Source organism: Phoenix dactylifera, chromosome 11, assembly GCF_051530095.1.
Source record: "Phoenix dactylifera cultivar Ajwa chromosome 11, Ajwa_hap1_PhDact_Kaust_v1.1, whole genome shotgun sequence".
Classification (NCBI taxonomy): domain Eukaryota; kingdom Viridiplantae; phylum Streptophyta; class Magnoliopsida; order Arecales; family Arecaceae; genus Phoenix; species Phoenix dactylifera.
Genome location: NC_143200.1, coordinates 9431303 through 9451142, shown reverse-complemented (window position 1 = coordinate 9451142; position 19840 = coordinate 9431303). Strand labels below are relative to the sequence as shown.

The following is a 19840-nucleotide window of genomic DNA, read 5'->3' as shown; positions in this document are numbered from 1 at the left end:
CCAAAGGCAATGACATTCAAAATTAGGTTCTCTGGAAACCCTGAGAGGGTCGACCCAAGTGGAAGTTGAGTCGACCCAACTGAACCTTGAGTCGACCCAAAAAGATGTTGAGTCGACCCAAGTGAAGGAAGGCTGAAATACAAGGTTCTGTGGTTCTGAGAGGGTCGACCCAAGAAAAGGTTGAGTCGACCCAAGTGAAAGTTGGGTCGACTCCAGTAAAAGTTGAGTCGACCCAAGCACGGGCAGAAGCATAACGACTAGTTCTGCAGAAGTACTTTTTGACCTTCCAACAGTGAGTAACGGCTAGTTTTTAAATTCTAACCATTGGGGCTTGTCCAATGGATGAAGGAAACTATTTAAAGTGGCACTATTCATCAGAGAAAACATTCTTTTGCAAAAATATCAAAGAGTACACAAGAAAGACAAGTGCCCTAATCTTCTTCATCCAAGTGCTTCATTCAAGAGTCAAAAGAAAGTAGTTGAGCAGATTACAAGAGTCATTAAGAGCTCCATCCACCCTTGAAGAGCGAAGCATCCTTGACAAAGAAGAGAGAAGTCTCATTAAGCGATAACTATTCTCTAAACTCTTCTTTGTAGATTATAATTGTTATATTTGCTCATCTAGGAGCTTAAATCTTCTTACTTCTTTTATTAATCACCTTGTAAAGGTTTGTTGGTAAGCCCGCAAAACCAACGGTGTAGGTTTATTGGTGAACCCGTAAAACCAATTGTAAAGGTTCGTTGGTGAGCCCGTAAAACCAACATAGGTTTTTGGTGATCCCGGAAAACCAAAGTGTAAAGGTTTTTGGATTGTGAGCCCGGAAAACAATCCAACTGTAATCCGCGGGATTATAGTGAATTCCCAAGGGGTCGCTTGGGGAGTGGATGTAGGTGCTTAGGAGAGCACCGAACCACTATACTTCTTGTGTGTTTGTATTGTGCATTGTTAAATTCTACTAACTCATCAATTGACATAAGTAAGATAGTAAAAATTAAGAAAAACCAATTCACCCCCCCCCTCTTGGCTTGTCACCTTGGGCAACATAAAGTTACTGCCATTCAAGTAGCAAAGGATCTTAATGCCCTTTTTCTAGAAGAACTACTGAGTATTGATGACACACGAATTATCCATGAAGCAAAACTTGGAAGATGATGAATCAAAGAGAAAAAGAACTATCTCTTTCAAGTCAAATGCTCAAGAAGAAGATAAGAGCGCAGAGTCTGATAATACAGAAGGGAATAAGAAAATGGCATTAATAACAAAAAGGTTCAAAAGGTTTATAAGAAGAAAATGATAAGAAATAAGATCTTTAGCTAAGGGAGAGACGAGCAAAGAGAAAGATAAAAAGCAGCTGCTAATATGCTATGAATGCAAAAAAAAGTTAGGTCATTTTAGAACGGACCGCCCACTTTAAAAAAAAGGCCCGAAAATGGGTAGGTCAATCTGGATCCAAGTCACACCCAACCCTCAACCACCCACCTCCTCTTCTCAGCAAGTGGCGTGGCGGCATGTGCTTCATGATGCCGCCATGGCTAAGGTCACGCCCACCGCCTCTTCTCGGCAAGTGGCGTGGAGGCATGTGCCTCATGATATGCAGTAAATAGAATAAAAAAAAGATTAGAATGCTTTGAGAGTTGTACAAAATACGATCCAAAAGGCGATTCATTCGTTCGTGTACACTATGAGATTTGTGCAGACAATTGAAACGCTTTAAAAGATGTGCAAAATATGATCAGCCATTCTTCACGGTTGATGCAATGGAAATTAGCCGTTCTTCGCGGAAAGGATACAACCCGAACCCGCAGAAGAAAGAGGGGCATGAAAGTTGACTGAGGCCAGCGGTCGCGCCTCCCAAGTCCCCCCTCTCGCCCTCCTTCCCCCCATCCCCTTCCCATTTCTTCCTCTTCTTTCTTACCCAACTCTTTCCGTTCTCAGCTGGCGTCCATGGAAGCTACCACCGGCGCCTCCTTGTTCCTGGACAGCAGGTCGGGCTTCCGGCCGGCCACCGCTGCCGAGGAGGTGCGGATGCTGTTCGTGGCCCGGAGGCCGCGAGCGGGGAGCATCAGCTGGCCTCGCAGGGTGGCGGCGGCGGCGCTGGATAAGCGCACCGGAAACGGGGGGAAGAAGGCCGCCGATGCGGTGCCCAACTCCAACTATGTCGTGCCCCTAGACAAGGCGTCCTGCCTCACCCGCCCTCTTGCGGAGATCCTCCGGGACCTCAACAAGCGAGTCCCCGACAAGATCATTAATACCGCCGACAATTCCATCCCTTGGTATCTCTCTCTCTCCCTCTCCCTCTCCCTCCCTGTCTCTCCCTCTCCCGTAGCTGCTTCTCTCCTTCTTTCCAGTTGCTTCTGATGTGCTCAGATCTATTTCTCGATAGTTTTTAACTTAATTAGTATCTAAAGGGTCGAGGAAATGTCGGGGGGACGTTACCAGTAAATCAATCATTGTTGACGTGCAAGTTTTTGGTAAGATTGTGGAAATGGGAAGAGAAAATATGGATGATCTGCTGCTAACATTATATGTGGAGCTGATAATATCTGTCTTCTTTTCCTGGTAAACTATATCCATGTCCTTTTCAGAGGGCAACTTATGTTTATGTATAGAAGTCAATGTCCTGGGTTGATTACGGTATGATCTCTCGGATAAGAATCTGGATGTACGATCGCAGGGTTCAGGTGGCTGTTAATATTAAGAATCAGGGAAATCAAAAGGTTACTATAATTGGGATCTGGAAGCTGAAAGGTTAGTTAAACCCTTTGCTTGCTAGTATAGTTGATTGTTTCTGGTGGACTGACCATTGCTAATATTGTATTAGCGCTCTTGACATTTGATTGTATGCATCTTCATTTATCTTGGCCAAACAGGAAGTTTTGAACTTGAAGTCATATTTTTGTGGTTTCCATCTTTCCTGCAAGTGAAGCGCTTGTATGGATGCTTTGCAAGAAGAGAGCAATCAAGCTGAAAAGTTTGTTTGTTTGGAAAGAAAGATATGATAAGGAAAACTGGTCTATAGGTTAGAGAATGAGGGGGAGTCTTAGTGGAGAACCATTCTCAAATGAAGAGAGTATATGAGCAGCCCTAATTGTGATGCGACAGTGATAGCTATAAATCTATGCCATTTACCAGTTTATGGTTGTTAAGGGAGGGAGAGTGATGTTTTAGTAATATATCTGTTTTTGTGGTTTAGAGTTGGTTGACAATACCTGATGGACAATTGCTTTATATGTAACAATAGCACTAGAGTTTGTGTGTGCATACTTGAGTGTCTTTTATGGACTCTGGGAAACAAATCAGTTCGTAGGCTTGTTTCTTTCTCTCTCTCTCTGTGTGTGTGTGTGTGCGTGTGTGTGCGTGCTAGTTATTTATGGACTCTAGCAAACAGATGAGATCGTAGGCTTGTGTGTCTATGTATGGTAGGCTCTCATGTTGTGGAATTGATCAACTGCTTTTTTGATTTGTAGATGGTGCAGTAATACTTTTTGGTCATTTGTTTTGGACATGACCATTATCAAGGAGACTTTATATACTTTGCATTGATTTGTTCTTTTATTAGAATAATGACACTGTCAATCGTATTCTGCTTAATTGCTAGTTTATATGGGGACATGGCGTACTTTATGTCCCACTAGGCGAGGAGGATTTGAAGGGTAGGAATCATTTGTAGTCTGCTTTTTCCAATCTTGAAGAAACTTACGATATTTCCACCTAGACTGGCAGCTTGGGATGTATTAACTCCGGTCCTGCTCTTGCATGACAATAATTTGCCTTACCTGATGTTTTTTAATCATTCATCTTATTAACCATTTTGGCTGCTTTCTTCCTTTTCATTTCTTCCCCTACTTTTTTTTCTTTTTCCTTTTTTTGGTGAGCTTCCCCTCTTTTTCGATACAAATTGACTTCTATTGTCAAAGTGTAGTATGTTTTGTTCTCCTTGTTGTATTTCTTATTTTAATTTTTATTACCTCCCTTACGTTCCTTTTTCTGTGTCTCGAGGTGTTTCACATATGGGCAGCGCTTTATGGCGTAGTGTTAAGTCTCATTATCTAGTTTTGATATATTTAGTGCTTGAAAATTAGAATGGCAAGCTTCTATGACTTGCATCTCAAATATCTTCTAAGAAAAATCCCAAATGAATAACTCACAGTGTATTCATTGCATATCTAACACAGATTTTGCTCTGTGGCATAGTATTGACAACTGCTAACTGTCTAAGCATAGTTAGACACTAATTTAACAAAATGATAAATTAAGTATGGAGAATTGTTTCTCATTAAATATAAAAGGCATATTTTTGTCGATATCTTTGATTTTCAATGTTTTAATGTCTATTAAAAGGAAAAAGATGCTGATTTAAGGCAACCACAATTATCCTTTCATGTTGGAACAATTTGAGTTATGAAAGTATGTTTATTTCTGTCAGAATGATTTTGACATGCGCCATTGCATGCACTTTATGATATTTCTAATGATGCAATGCTTGTTTGATCCTCTATCCTGTATGGGCTAATTCTTGAGTTTGTTTAATGCAGTATATTTTCTTCTTCTCATTGTGTTTCTTATTTTAATTTTTATTGGCTCACTTATATTCCTTCTTTCTGTTTCCAGAGGTGTTTCATTTATGGGCAGAGCTTTATGGCATAGTGTTAAGAGTCAGTATCTAGTTTTGATATTCGTACCACTAAAAAACTAGAATACCAAGATTTTATGACTTACATTCTATATTTCTTCTAAGAAAATTCTCAAATGAATAACTCACATTAGATTCATTACATGCGCTATATAGATTGAGCTCCATGGCAATTTACAATTATTATTTGTCCAAGTAGTATACTTCTAGACTTACTTAACAATATGAGGAAAAAGGAATAATAGAATAATGTTAACTATAGAGAATTGCTTGTCTTTAAATATAAAAGGCATATTTTTCGCGATATTTTTCTCAATGTTTTAATGTCTAAAGGAAGCCACAATTATCCTTTCATGCTAGAATCAAATTGAGTGATAAAAGTATGTTTTGTTGCCCTATATATATTGAGCTTTGTGGCAATTTATAATTATCGTATGTCCAAGTAGTATACTTCTAGACTTACTTAGAAATATGAGGAAAAAGGAATAATAGAATAACATTAAGTGTAGAGAATTGTTTGTCTTTAAATATAAAAGGCATATTTTTCTTGATATCTTTGATTTTCAATGTTGTAATGTCTAAAGGAAGCCACAATTATCCTTTCATGCTGGAATCAAATTGAGTGATAAAAGAATATTTTGTTTCTATTAGAAGATTTTGGCATGCACAATTTCCTTCATTTTATGATATTTATTATGATCTAATGCTATTTTGATCCTCTATACTGCTCGGGCTAATACTTGTTTTTTTTTTTTAGCATGTTTTTCTTTTTCTCATTGTATTTCTTATTTTAGTTTTCATCAGCTCTTGTTTATTCCCTTTTTTCTCTTATAACCCGAGGTATTTTGTACATAGTTCGCCATGCTATTATGTACCACCCCGTATCAAGCATACCGTACTGTAGCGGTACCAAACTGAGTTGGTCTTGTTACGCCAAACTAACTCCTATACTAGGCACATGGATAGTATACCAATATGGTACCAATATGGGATCCAGGACTGAGATAGTGAACCTTAGCTTTATATATAGACATAGCTTCATGGCATGGTGTTAATAGTCATCATCTATCATTAATATATTTGCTACTTAAAAATCGGAATGCCAAGCTTTTATGGCTTGCATTCCATATTTCTTCTAAGAAAATTTCCCAAAATAACTCACATTAGATTCATTACATGTCCTAGATAAATTGAGGTTTGTGGCATAATATGCCTAAACAATTAGCAACACAAGGGAAAAGGAATAATTATATAACTTAAGTATAGAGAATTGTTTTCATTAAATATAAAATCCATATTTTCTCGATATGTTTGATTTTTGATGAAGTTTTTTAATGTCTATCAAAAGGAAAAAGATACTAATTTAAGGCAGCCACAATTATCCGTTCATGCTGGAATCAATTGAGTGATGGAAGTATACGATTCTGAAATGCATTACCGCCTTCACATTATGATATTTATTTTGATATAATGCTATGTTGATCCTCTATCTTGTCTGGGCTGATTCTTGTGTTTGTTTATGTAGGTATCATACTAACAGAATGTTGAGCTTTTATGCCCCAGGTCAGCCTCTCTTCCTGTATTACTATAATTCTGATGCTGATAGTCCTATCATGATATTCCAAGTAAGAGCATTTCAGAGGTTTTTTTAATTTCAGGGAAGGAATTGGGCAAAGCCAAAGCCCAATCCAAAATTTTTAATAGAAAACTTCAAGTACAATGGTTAGCCTGTGAAAGCAAAACAATGCATAGAAGAGTAAGATCCAGTGCTGGCTTTAGCATTATCCTTTTCTTATCAGAGCACACTGTAGTCGAATCTTCATGAAGAAATAAAATACCATCCAGTGTAATGGCCTGAGATGCCTCTTTATTGCTGAAGACTCATTGCATTTCTTTCTAACCATAACTGCTAACATGCCGTAGATACAGTTGTACCCCAACTAAAGTTCCACTTTTTAGAAATGTTGCTCCTTCTCCAACATGACCATAGATCCGAGACTGATGTAAGTAGGACCCTCATTCTCAGCTTCAAAGCAAAGAACAAGAGCATTTTGGAGATACTGCTAATTGCTAGTTTTGCTGGGTTTTGTGCCTATCTCATTGAAGCTGCTTTGCTTAATCTTTTTTCTTTGTCAAGCTTTAATATCATAAACGACGATTTATGAATCTAGTATGTACAATACCAGATGACATCAAGCACACAATAGGAGTAAAATAACTCCCTGAACAAAATCTGCAGACCTCATCGGTTATATCTGCCAGCTGCAAGTCATTTATTTTTTAGAATCTTGAGGTCAACATTTTCTTAATTTTATGGCAGACCTGTTTCTGAATTTGATAAATGGTGATTGCAAAGTCCTGTTCATATTGGTCTGCAGTACAGCTACTTTATTTGGGTGATTTATTTGTCATTGCGTAAAAATCTTAAGCAAATCAATTTTTCTGTAGTAGGAGTGAAGTCTTATCACATTTGGTGTTTCGAGGGCATGTTTTAAGGCCGAAATAACTTATCAGTTGGATAAGATCTTCCGAACACTTCTTCTGAAAATGATCAGGACGGTTGGAGCAGCAACCAATCCCTAGTTTGAGAGATAAGATACATTGGAAAAGTATTCATTATCCATATAAACCAGGGATTAGTTTCTCCCGACGCTGCCTAATCTCTTTTTATCGCCCAGATTTCCAGCACATTTTCTGAAGAGAAGTTCGTGCTGGAAGATCTTATCAATCTGATAAGATCTGCATCCAAACAAGCCCTAAAATGTAAGCTAGTGCAAAAGATATCTCATTCTGTAGGTACCTATCATTGGCATCATCTTGATACCTGTTCTTGATATCGATGGACTATCCTTTTCTCATTTCAATATCTGTATATATTTGTGCTTTGGCCATCAATCTTCTAATAGGGGTCAAACTAACATTGGCTAGGACAATTTGATATACATTAGAAATACTTATTGCAAGCAGTGCACATAATTTAAAATCTACTATTTATATGTTCATTGATATTTTTTTCTCAAGGCTGGTGTGGAGAAGTATGCGACGTTATCTTCTCCAACCATGGAAGTGTAACAGTGGTTTATCGTGTTACAATCCGAGGATCAGATGGAGAGGTATTTATTTACACTGCAGTTTTGTTCTTGATTCATGATTCTTGCCTCTCATCTTTATTTCTTGTGACACGAGTGAAATAATTGATGTTGAAGCATCTGCTCTTTACTTTTACTGCTAGATAACAGCATCATCGGTCTCCAATTAAACTATTAATAAGGATGCAATGTTGTATTTTCTACCATCATTTTTTTTAAATAGAAAGAGGAGTAAAAATTAACCTTTTTTTTAATTTACAATTGCAAGGTCATGTTAGAGCTATTTTAAGATTCTTGATCTGATTGAGGAGAAGGAAGATTTTCCTCAACCCACTCATCTCGAACCTCTCAAAAATTTTTAGAAAAGGTGAAAAATTTACAAAAGTAGGTTTACGTCCCATTTTCTTTCATTGATGATCAATTGATGTTTCAATTGATAAATCAAAATTGAGGTATTTAACCTTTATTTATAATAGTAGTGAGGTTCGCTCTTGCACGATTTAGGTCAGATTACTCTCTTAGTTCGAATAGGATTAGTTTTCCAAAAATAGATATAACTAGTAGAAATAAATATGAAAAAGCTAAAATCCAACAAAAAGGTAGATTTCGACCCCTACATTAACTTTACCTTTTATTGCTCTACGAATTCTTTCTAGATTGGGAGATATGCTTGATTAAAATCTTTTTCGAAAAGAAAATATTTGTTTTGACTGGCCCTTTTTATGGTTTAAATGATGAAACTTTGGTGATGCTACGCTGTAGATCTTGAAAAGTTATCCAAAGAGGAAAAAAAGATTTTCTTAATCTGACGTCATTGTATAACCAAACTACAACTTTTTGAAGTTTGACATGCGATTCAACTTTCTAATGTGGCGAATCTTGCTCCTGGATCTATCTGTAGTGGCTAGAGTAGTTCATATTGAGTCTGATGATCCCTCTGGATGAAAAGCTCATTCTATTTAGGAGATTTAGCTCTTACTAAATCAAAATTGAAGGTGAAAAAATGCTTGCTTTCCTATCTCGCGGCTGAACCACTTAACTTTGCTTGGAGACGGTTTCTGGCCTTGGTTTTTTTTGCCGGATGGTAGTTCCTCGTCTTCATACGTGGGAGACAACTTCGCTATAGGAGGTATTAGTGCTTGTGCTAAAGGCATCGCCAATTGAGACATATGTTTGGACCATACACTAAGGCTCCCCATAGACAGAAGACCAAGGCTCTGATATTAACTTGATCCGATTGGGGAGATGGAAAATTTTTCTCAACTTGCTTATCTCAAACTTCTCAAAAGAAAATTAGAAAAGGTACAAATTTTGCGTAAGTAAGATTTACATTCTCCTTTCTTTCATTGATGATTCAATTGATCATCAAAGCTGAGGTACATAGCTTCTATTGGTAATGGTAATGAAATCTGCTTTTACATAATTCAAGTTGGATTCTTTTTCATAGGATAAGCTTTCCAAAAATAGACATAACTAGTAGAAACAAACATGAAATGGCTAAAATCCTGCAGAAGGTAGATCTCGACTCCTGCATCATTTTTTTCTTTTGTCGTTCTTCTAATTTTTCCTAAATTGGAAGATATGCTCGATCAAAATCTTCTCTGATTTTTTTTTTTTGTTTTGATCGACCTATTTTGGGATCCAAAAGATGGAATTTTAGCCCGTTTCTCAAACTCTTAGGGGCTTGGTGCTACATTGTAGATCGTGAAAAGTTACCTAAATAGAAAAGAAGATCGTCTCAATCAGCATCGAATGACCAAGTTATGGCATCTAGAAATTTGATATGTGATTCAACTTAATGATGTGGCGGATCTTGCTCTTGGACCCTTTTGAGCCCTATTCGTAGTAGCCAAAATGGTCCACATCAAGTTTGATGATCCTCTTGGTTCATTTCTAATGATTTTAAGTGATGGCTCATTAGTGATAGCACTACAAGAGAGAGGGAAAAGAACTAACCAAGTTCATAAACATAAACTACTTTATCCACATGCCAAATTGAAAGATCATTAACTATATTTCTTAGACAAGAAAAGGGAGATGTGAAGCCTCTACACAGAAAAGCATTTGAGACTCTAAGTGAGCCTTAGTTAGCCTAAGAGAAAAGAAATGCAATGTAGGAGAGTTATTTTAGTGGATGGCGAGATGCCAGTAAAAGGTGTTCAAGTAGACATGATGATGACACCAAAGATGGTCAGAAGAAAGTAGTAAGTGCTACCGATTGGTGAGGTCCTGAAATTTGTTAAACATGGTGAGAGAGTAGCAGCAGATTCAAGCACTTACCATAAACAATATGAACTTATAAAGGATATAAGACAGATGGAACAGTTAACCTATATCGTAAATGAAGTTCTTCTATAGCTTAAATGGCCTGTGATATGGAATGACCATCAATTTATTCTTGCAAAGAAATTATTGGCAATATATAGACATAAAGGAAGAATCTTTGTGTACTTGAGAAATAAAATGCAGCGTAGTACATGAGGATGTTGGAAAGATCAAAGACAAGCGTGAGAATGATAGCAGGTTTAATTACTACTTGGGAACAGCTTATAGACATTTTCAGGGTTTAACTTTAATGCACAAATTCTTTTTGAGTGATTACAGATGTATTAACTACTGAAATTTTGGATAATACTGCTGTATGCTAATGAGATCAGAGGGGAGCATGAAATGGAATGATATGCTTACAATTGTATATCAGCTGTAAATTCATATTTTGAGAGAGGATTATTCAAGATAAGTTACTAGACATACAGCGCATGATGAGTATCTCTTGATTGGATAGCCTGTTGAGCATAGGTAGTGACAGATTTGCTTGGGCAAAGATTTGGAAAAGGAAAAAAGTGAGAACTTGCCAAAAGATTGGAAAGAATTTAGTAATTAGGTTTAAAAAATTAAAAAAAATCAAACTAAAGGGTGTATGCTTATTTTATGAATTTTTTCATGTAAAATTTGTATCCATTTCATAGTTTGATATATTTTTTACAAGTACGTGTTAGCCTGACCTCAACCCCCTACTTTTGTAATTTGGCTTCAAATTGGCCATGGCAGTGTTACGAGATGCTGCATACTTAAAAAGGGTGTTTCGTGACACTCAGGTCATAATAGAGCACCCTTACCAGGCTTCATTGGACAGTGCCAAATCGGCTCCTCATCCGGCCTTTGTCCTCCGATGACATCGTCCGATGGTGTCTCATCCATGTCCGACGACAAAAATGACGTCCAAGTCAGGAGAATCCTCTCACTTAGTCCCTATCATTGGATCTGGAGCTGTGGGACGGCTAAAGTTCTTGAAGCCCTCACAAAGCCCTTGCTTCCCCTCTCTTCCTCTCCTGCCTCCTCTGGCCTCTACAACCTCACAAAGCCGTCCTCTGACACCTCTCTCCATGTCCGATCTCTCTCTCAAGTAAGTCTAGAGGCCTTGGCCACTTTCTCTCTCTTTCCCTCTCTCTCCACTCACCATTTTTCTCTCCCTCCTCTCCCTCTCCCCCCTAGTTCTGGTATGCTGGGTTCGGTATGATATGTACCTATACCATACCGTATCGGTTGCTAGCTGGTACAACTCTCGGTTCATTGAACATTATGGTTGCACCAAGGCCTGTCCTCTCCAAGAAGTATATTTCTAAGCACAATAAGCTTCACCAAGATCAAAATCAAGCCCATATCTTTTTACACTAATTATATATGAACTTACTGCTAATATGCAGAAAATATATTTTCTGTATGTTATTTATGGACAATATAGTATTGATTGATGAAAAAGAAATAGAGTAAACACTAAATTGGATTTATGGAAGCAAGCTTTAGTAGATAACTGATGTAGGACAGTTGAGGGAAGGGGATCTAGAAGGGTTTAGGATAAGATTGAAGCCTAGAAAGTGCTGGAATTTCAATTGCAGATCTGAGTTGTCAATAAAACTGAACTAGGAGGATAATATTTTTGAAGAGAATAGGTAACAGATAGTTACTGCCTAACCTAGAGTTTAGGATTCTAGAGCTTAAATTGAGATTTTAAAGGTTTATGCAATTAAATATCTGAAATTTAGTGCTTTGTGGATTATTGTGAAAGAAAATTTGATGTGACGAATAAAAATCCCATGAGAAGTGGAAATCAAAAGAAAGATCAATAAGAGACCAAATAAGTCCCTGCGGGATCAGACATATAAAAAAAAACAAAAATAATGGGAAGCGAAGCAAAAAGATAATATCGGACTCACTTTAAAACCTAGTAATCACACTTAGGGTTTGAAGGTCTCACATCTCCTTTTGCGGAATCAGTCCACAAGAGTAAAGAAAATCAAAGACTCTCTTATTTCACTCATAATCTACATAAAGTTTTTCATTACATCAAATCCTTAGAGTTCCTTTTTAGAAAAAAATAGAAACCCTAATTCAACTATATTTTTAAAACCCAAAATTATCACTAATAAGGCACGGTTACTATATCATGAACAGTGTCTCAAACAGTAATGCGCTACAGCAATTAGGTTCTGAGATAAGTATTGAGATCATATAATCTCTCAGCTTTAGAACGCAAAATAACCCACTAACATTGAAAATAGCCAGAAAATAAAAGAAAAATACAGAAATGGTAGTTGAATCTAATAAAGTCTCTAAACCGTAGTCCTATGATGCAACATGGCATGAACTTGGATCTCCATCGATAAGAGCTTATAATTCAATGAACAAAGACAATATAGTGAAAATGGAAATGAAGATAAGGTCCTGATTAGGATTAATGGACAAGAAAGACTGCAGAAAGATTACTTTCATTATTTAGCATCCTTTATGCAAAATTGTGGCAACAAAGATGAGGATATATGTAATAGGCTTAGAGTTGGTTGGATGAAGTGGAGAGGTGCCTCTGGTGTATTATGTGATCAATGCATACTTTGGAGGCTTAAGAGAAAATTCTATTGAATAACAATAAGGCTTGTAATGTTTTGTGGCTTGGGATGTTGGACAATAAGGAGGGTTCAAGAAAACAAGTTGTCTGTGGTAGAAATGAAAATATTAAGATAGATGTACAAGAAAACTAAAAAGAAAATACTGATAATTGAATATTAGAAGAGCTGTAGAAATCTTACAAATTAAGGACCAAGTGATGAAAAATCCATCTAGATTGTGTGGGTATGTACAACAAAGATGTAAGAGGGCTACAATAAGGAGAGATACTTCAATTTATATTGCTAGTTGCAAGAAAAGAAGAGAAAGACTTATTTCATAGAGATGGAGGTTGTGAGGAAAGACATGAGTAGCTTGCAATAACATTAGTGGTGACCTTAATAAGAATATTAGCAAATAAGGATTCCTAAAGCTGATCCCAGATAGTTGAGAAAAGGCTGAATGGTGATGCTATGTTAATGAATTTTCATGTAAAACCTAGTGTGGGAGATGCAAGATCAGTAGAGTCACAAAACACCACCACCAACACATAGCACCATTGCTTAGCAAGCTATACATATTTCTTGAATTAGTCATGAATGAATCATGAATATTAAGTAAATGTTTATTAAATTAATTTTCTAGGAATAAAAACCAAGGAAACAAGCATGTATAATTCAAATTTTTTCAACAATTAGAAGAATATTGCAAATGTGTTACTTATGTAATGGTTGTAAATGATAAAAGCATGTTAAATTCCATCTTCATGCATTAACATCTTTTGGTTGATGATACATTAAACTCGATCCATCTAGCAATAGCCTAAAATATTCCTCAGAATGTCCATCCAACTAATAGAAATTGGATACATTTTATCTAAGCTAAAATTCTTATGTTAAAGATAATATCATTCCAATTTAGCAATGGTAAATGCATACTCTGTTAGAGAAGATCCATGTTGCTGAAATCCTGTTGTCAGCTCTGCAATTTGCATATAGTGCAAGATATCGTAGATCAATTTGTGGGTTGTTCTGGCAAGGCAGCCAGTTTAGTTGTTTCTAAGAACTAGAAATGGGCTTGTACCTCGCCCCGCCCAGAACAAAGCCCCCTTCTTTATATTGTTTTGAGTTTTTGAAAGTAAAAACATGCTATTGCTCAAAAAGAGAGCAAAATACATGTCGGGAAGCTGCAACATTTTCATTATTTTAGTAACAAGAAATATTTGCTGGCAATCATGGCAGTAGCGTTGTGGCTTGCATTTGCAATAGCAGTGGTAGTGGTGGCCATGATGGCAGTTATAGTTGTTACACGAATCATCTATCAATGCTGTGAAATTATAGCATTTTATTTTATTTTTGAGTAGATAGTCCTGTTTGGAAGTTGTGAAATTGTCTCATAAATTAGAAATCAATAGTAGGTTTACTATCAATGTTTTAGGCTGCTATATAAGTCTTCTAATTTCAAAAAATGTAAAATATATGATCAGGAAAGCAAAATCATATCTCAATTCACTACTCTCCATACAAGCCCAATTGAATCCCTGGTAGCTGCATCATGGGATTACCAAGAGTTCGCCATTGTCAGTTGGAGAAGCTACAAGTCTTCTCCCACAACTCAACTTTAAAACCCTGGATGGGAATCGAAGAGAGAAAGGAGGATGAGAGAGGGGAGAGGAAGAGGAGTGAGTTGCTCAGTAATTGATCAGTGGTTTTTGGGGCTGCTCCAGGAACACCTTAGGGTGGAGCCCAGAGATCTATAGGACTCTTCCCTATAAGTCAGGGCCTATGCATAACTGTGAAGTTACCCCAACTTCTCTCATAATCCCTCTCAATCTAGGTTTAGATGTGGACATCTATCTATCCTGGTTAAGTCCAATCTGAACAAGAAAGCCAATTGAACCATTAGGATTTGTTTGGGAAAGCTTGTTTTTCTATTTGTAGAAAAAAATCAAAATTTTCAAATATTTCTTCCACTTAGAGATATTTGTTTTGGGGTTTTTTTTGTTTGGAAAGTAAGGTTCGCCGTCTCGGCACCAGACTCCGTACCGATGTCACACTAACACAGTGTTGGTACGAAAATTTTTTTGGCGTACCAAATATTGGTACACCACCCATACCGAGTACCGGTACCGCTACGGTTCAGTACGCCTTGTATCTTCCGATTCGGATCAGTACGACGTACCATGTTGGAAAGCTAGAACACCACCACCACGTTTATAGTCACCATAGTCTATTGCCGACTACCATCTCTGTAGCCATCCACCAGTACGGACATGCCATTACCATCATAATCACACTGCCATTGTCACTTACCACCACTGACTTTGCCATTTACCACTACCACTGCTGCCACAGATACGTGGCTGCCATTGCCACCCAACACCACCAATTTATCACCACTGCTATCACTGATGCCACTACCACCACTCAACCTAGCTTACTAGCGACACCAACACTACTGCTGCTACCATCTCTGGGTCCACTACCACAAGCAAACATGTTCTGATACTTGTTTCAGAAACAAAACCCAATTTTGTCAATTTCCTTTTTCCCTTTAATAAGCTGAAAACAAAACAAAATTGACTGGCTTTCTTACTATTTTGTAAAATTAAGAAACCAGTAATGATGCCAAATGCAACTATTCTTCAAAGTACCATGGGGCTTGCACTAACAAGATCTAGAAATTAGAATTTATTATGAAGGTAGCATAACATTTGGTCCTGGCAGGTTTTATAGGGGTTGAAGGTGGCAGAATTTTGCCAGCAAAATGAGCTCTTCTGCAACCTTTGGCTAATCAGAACTTCCAAAGTACATATTAATACAACCTGGGGCATTAATATTGAGAATAGATTGCACATATTTATACAATCTGTGGCATTAATATTGATGAATACCTAACATGATATGGCTAAATGTAGTATGTTGTGGTTTGACCTGACAATGGCAATCTAATTATGCATATGGTTTTTTTTTTGTCCATTGAGTGTATAAAATCTCTCTTCAGATCCCTTTGGATGAAGATATACAGCTACATAAATAATATAAAAGCTTATAAAGGCTAGCATGAAACGGCATTTTTTTTAATAAATAAGCAACGAGGTTTCGTGATACCGAATTTTGCCTGTCCTATATGAATGCAGGCACACCGCGAGTCCACTGGAACAGTGTCTCTAAATGATGACAGGTTTGAAGAACCAGTTGCAGCAGCAGAAGAAATAGCCTTCTGCAAGGCCTGTGCTCGCTTCGGTTTTGGCTTGTACCTGTACCATGAAGACCAGAGCCTGTAGAGAGGATTCTCTCCTTTTTCTCATCTTCAACATCCTTGTCGTTGCATGTTTGGGTTGTACCACCTTGAAAATGTCATATCTATGAAAATTTCACAGGTCAATAGGACATGCATTTTCCTTTTGATGTAAATATCAGAGATACCTGTACTACTATGCATCTCTTGCAGGCCCTCCTTTCCAATTCCATCAGATGTGTAACTGCCCGAGGCAATGTTGATGAGTAGATGTTACAAGTATTTCCCCACCGCAACAAAACATTTTAAGTTTCTACAATGTTATTTCAGATTTCAGTTGCTTTGTCATACAGATTGTTAAATGTTCAGGAGGGGTATCTCTCTCTCCACACCCCCCCCCCCCCCCACACACCAAAAAAACACACACGACTGAATGTATCTTGTAAATTATTAATAATTTCCAAAACTATTGAAACACATCTATGACTTACATTCTTTAAAATTCACATTATCCATTTTTTGTAAGAAAATATGAATGATGTACCTTGTCCAGAAAAAATACATGCATGCATATATGTGGATGTAACCTAACTTATGTATTATAATTTCATATAATAATGCTTCTGTATGGTCCATATTTGTTTTTGTATAATGTATTATTAAAAAATTCATGTCGTACGTACATTTGTTTATGTTTGTATGTACAAACAACCGTATGATACATGTTTATTCATTTCTGCATGACAACGAGCACCAAGTCGCAGAGGCTGGGAGCTTAGATTCAAAACAACTTTAGAGAGATTCGGAATGAGTCAAGAAGATTGACCGAGTTTCTTAGCTTCCATTTTTGTCGACATAATTGGGTGCTTTGTTGAGGAGCTTAGAGTCTCTCGACCCATCTATCCTCCACCTACTCTCATTTGGTCCCTCATGATTCTGTGTCCCCAGATTTAGGCATTCTACCATTTATTGTCCCCAACAGAGCTCGTCATCATCTTCTAAGTAGTCTTATAGGATGTTACCTTATAGTGTCTAGGTACCTCACCCAAGAGACCTCAGAGGTATGTTTTGTCCCATTGATATCTTACCTTTTGTACTTTGAATGACGTATCTCTTCCAGATGCTTAATATGAGATTTAATAAAGTTGGTTACGTTCTTTATATTGTCGTTATTTGTTTGTTACTTAATTCATTCTTCAATTCAAGACTTACCTCTTTTGATAATGACAAAAAAGGGGGAGAAAGTAATAAAGTAAATGATCATACTAAAAAGATATGCACACAATGAAAAGATGTGAGACGTTAAAGAGACGTGAATTGATAACAATAAAGCCACTATTTGTGTAATGATCATAATCAAGAACAATTAATACACTATCAATGTAATGAACACAATCAAGGATAAGTAAAGAATGCCATGAACTTTTTGGACATGATAAACATGATGGTATCAAAAAGGTTAGCAGTGGGCACATTAGTTATCTTTTATTTTCTTGCACACTGTTTTCTCTTGATAGTTAAAGATTTTGTCATCATCAAAAAGGGAAAAAATTGTTGATCTAAAATGTTTGATTTTGATGGTACAAGATATTTGAGTAAAAATATTACTATTTATATTTTTGAAATATATAAGAATACTTATCGGAAGCAAAGATAATCTCAAAGTGACCCAAATATATGAAGTATTCAATTCAAAACGCTCAAGATGGAAGGATGTAAATCAGTTTTATGAAGTTTAGTATAAGAGGAATCAACTCCTAGACTTAAAGGAGCTAACCCCTGAATGTCCATAGGCTTAGATAGAAGACTTCATTTTTGAAGGGATTCAGGAGTCGACCTCAGAAGCATATGAGTCGATCCCAGCACAATGAAAATGATTGGCATGCTTCCACAAACCGACCTCTGCACCAATCAAGTTGATCCTAAAACAATCCCAGGCAAAAAATAGAGGAGAAAAAATAGCTCTTCTACATCTTGATCCCAACAAAATACGAGTCGACCCAAGCAAAACATGAGTCGACCTTTGGCATGCATGAGTCGACCCCAGAATGGTCGTAAGTGAAAGACACAATGTAGTAAAAGTGAGCGCTTTCTTGAGTCAACCTTTGAAGAAGAAGAGCTAACCCATGAAGATCACAATCGACTCCTGAAGAAGTCGAGTCGACCCCTCTACATCTGACAATAATAATAGCTAGTTTTTTTTACAAAATCAGAACGACTACATTCACTCTTGTTGACCCAAAAGGTTTGATTTTGATGATGCAAAATATTTAAATAAAAAGTTTGCTAATTAGTTGTTTGGAGTATATTTGAATATTTGCAGGAAGTCAAGAAAAAATCTTTCCGTAACTCTCAACATAGAGAAAAAAGTCTAATTATCTCGAGCTTTGCACCTTCAAAAATACCTTGAAGTGACCTTTGAATGCTCGCATGCAATAATAGTGAATTTCAACTTAGGCTATCTCAAGAGTCGACCTCTGGATTACAACGAGTCAATCCTGACACATTAATGCAAACTGATATACATTTACAAGTTGACCCCAGAACAGTCTCAGACAAAAGACAGAAAGCTATAAGATTCATCATATTGGTGGGTCGATCTATGAAAATCATGAGCCAACTCTAGTTAGACAAGAAATGACCCTAGAAACAAATGAGTCGACACCTGAATGGCCGCAGACAAAAGATAGAGAACTGTAGAAATCTGCATATTGGTGAGTCGACTTATGAAGAACACGAGCTGATTCCAGTCAAACAAGAGTCCACCCGATAAAAAAAATGAGTCGACCACTAAATGGCCACAGACAAAAGACAGAGAGCAGCAAAATTTAGTTAGTTGGAGAGTCGATCCATGAAGATAACAAATCGACCCCTGTCAATGGACTAAGGGAGATCATTCAAGTGCATTCATTAAGAGTTGAAAGATCACATCCTTTACTACTGAGAGAGAGAGAGAGAGAGAGAGAGAGAGAGTTAGTGAAGAGCATTCAAGTCTAATCAGGAGTAACCAACTGATTTAGGGCTCCATTTATTTTTGTGTACTTAAATTTTAGGAGTTGTGATTTGTTTACTTAGTATTTCTCTTATACTCTGCTAAGATAAGTTTCAGAGTTTGAAACTTAGAAAAAGATTCATCCAAATCTTGAATTGAATTGTATTGAGCCTTTTTCTAGGCTCAAGTGTGGTTTTAGTTGATTGCTAGTGAAAATCAACTGGGTTGATTATAAGCCCGGTCAAAATAATTGGACTATAATCTTTGAGGGATTATAGTAGAAATTCTCGAGTAGGATGTCTTGGGAAGTAGATGTAAGTGCAGGGTTAACACCGAACCATTATAAGTTTGTTGTATTTATAGTGCTATTAGTATGATTTTATAGTCGAACTTTATCCCATTTTAGCAAGAGTCATATGATTCTCATCTACTCTAATTCTATCAAACTTAATCCACGTCGTGCTTGCTTCTAGCTTCTAGCTAGATTGTTAAAATATGGTATAAATAATATCACAATATCTCATTGGCTGAGGATACCTATATAATAAAAATTCCACAATTATGGTTTTGATCCACTGACCAAAAGCTGCCATTTTACCCAAGTATCTACCTTTGGTCATCCACTCATATCTCATCTGATTTCGTTGAGCCTTCCTCTCCCGTCACATCTCCTTATGTGAAATACTTTTGGGTACAGAAATGGCCCGCACGTTGCTCAATGAATCCTCCTCATCCATAAGGATTCAACATTATCTTCTATGTTAATAGGAATCTCCTAGCAAGGCACACCTTCCTTCTATAAATAGGTCGTGCATTTTCTCTTTAGTGCCCATCCCTCCTCTTCTTCTAGATTATCCTCATGTCTTCTATTGATTTTTGTTTATTTATCATGGTAGGGGAGACATGAGTATTAGCCAGCCCAACCTATTTATTTTGGTCAACTAATTTTGAACGAGTTTACCAAATTAGAGCACCATCATGAATCAGGCATCGTTACAAGC

At 37.0% G+C, this 19840-nt stretch overlaps 1 protein-coding gene and 1 long non-coding RNA gene across 3 annotated transcripts; both read left to right on the top strand.

Moving 5' to 3' along the window:
• The first annotated feature begins 1799 nt into the window (after nucleotides 1-1799).
• LOC103721778 (DNA repair RAD52-like protein 2, chloroplastic) lies at nucleotides 1800-16195 on the top strand. Of its 2 annotated transcripts, XM_088706765.2 has the most exons (5): nucleotides 1800-2274; nucleotides 6160-6197; nucleotides 6293-6390; nucleotides 7656-7747; nucleotides 15747-16195. In XM_088706765.2, the coding sequence occupies exons 1-4, from the start codon at nucleotides 1946-1948 to the stop codon at nucleotides 7704-7706; spliced, it is 516 nt and encodes a 171-aa protein (XP_088562891.1). In that variant the 5' UTR covers nucleotides 1800-1945; the 3' UTR covers nucleotides 7707-7747; nucleotides 15747-16195. The 2 variants fall into 2 exon arrangements, with proteins under 2 accessions (XP_088562891.1, XP_017701828.3); XM_017846339.4 differs by lacking the exon at nucleotides 6293-6390 and having other exon boundaries at nucleotides 1810-2274.
• On the top strand, nucleotides 2281-5802 carry LOC148700647 (uncharacterized). Its single transcript, XR_015971124.1, has 2 exons — nucleotides 2281-2560; nucleotides 2676-5802. It is a non-coding gene; the product is annotated as an uncharacterized LOC148700647 (long non-coding RNA).
• Nucleotides 16196-19840: the final 3645 nt, after the last annotated feature.

Coding starts and splice junctions, on each gene's coding strand:
- LOC103721778 (XM_017846339.4), top strand. CDS start 1,946: ATGGAAGCTACCACCGGCGCCTCCTTGTTCCTGGACAGCAGGTCGGGC. Junction 6,198..7,655: donor GTTGAGCTTTTATGCCCCAG/GTCAGCCTCTCT, acceptor TTTTTTCTCAAG/GCTGGTGTGGAGAAGTATGC. Junction 7,748..15,746: donor TCCGAGGATCAGATGGAGAG/GTATTTATTTAC, acceptor ATATGAATGCAG/GCACACCGCGAGTCCACTGG.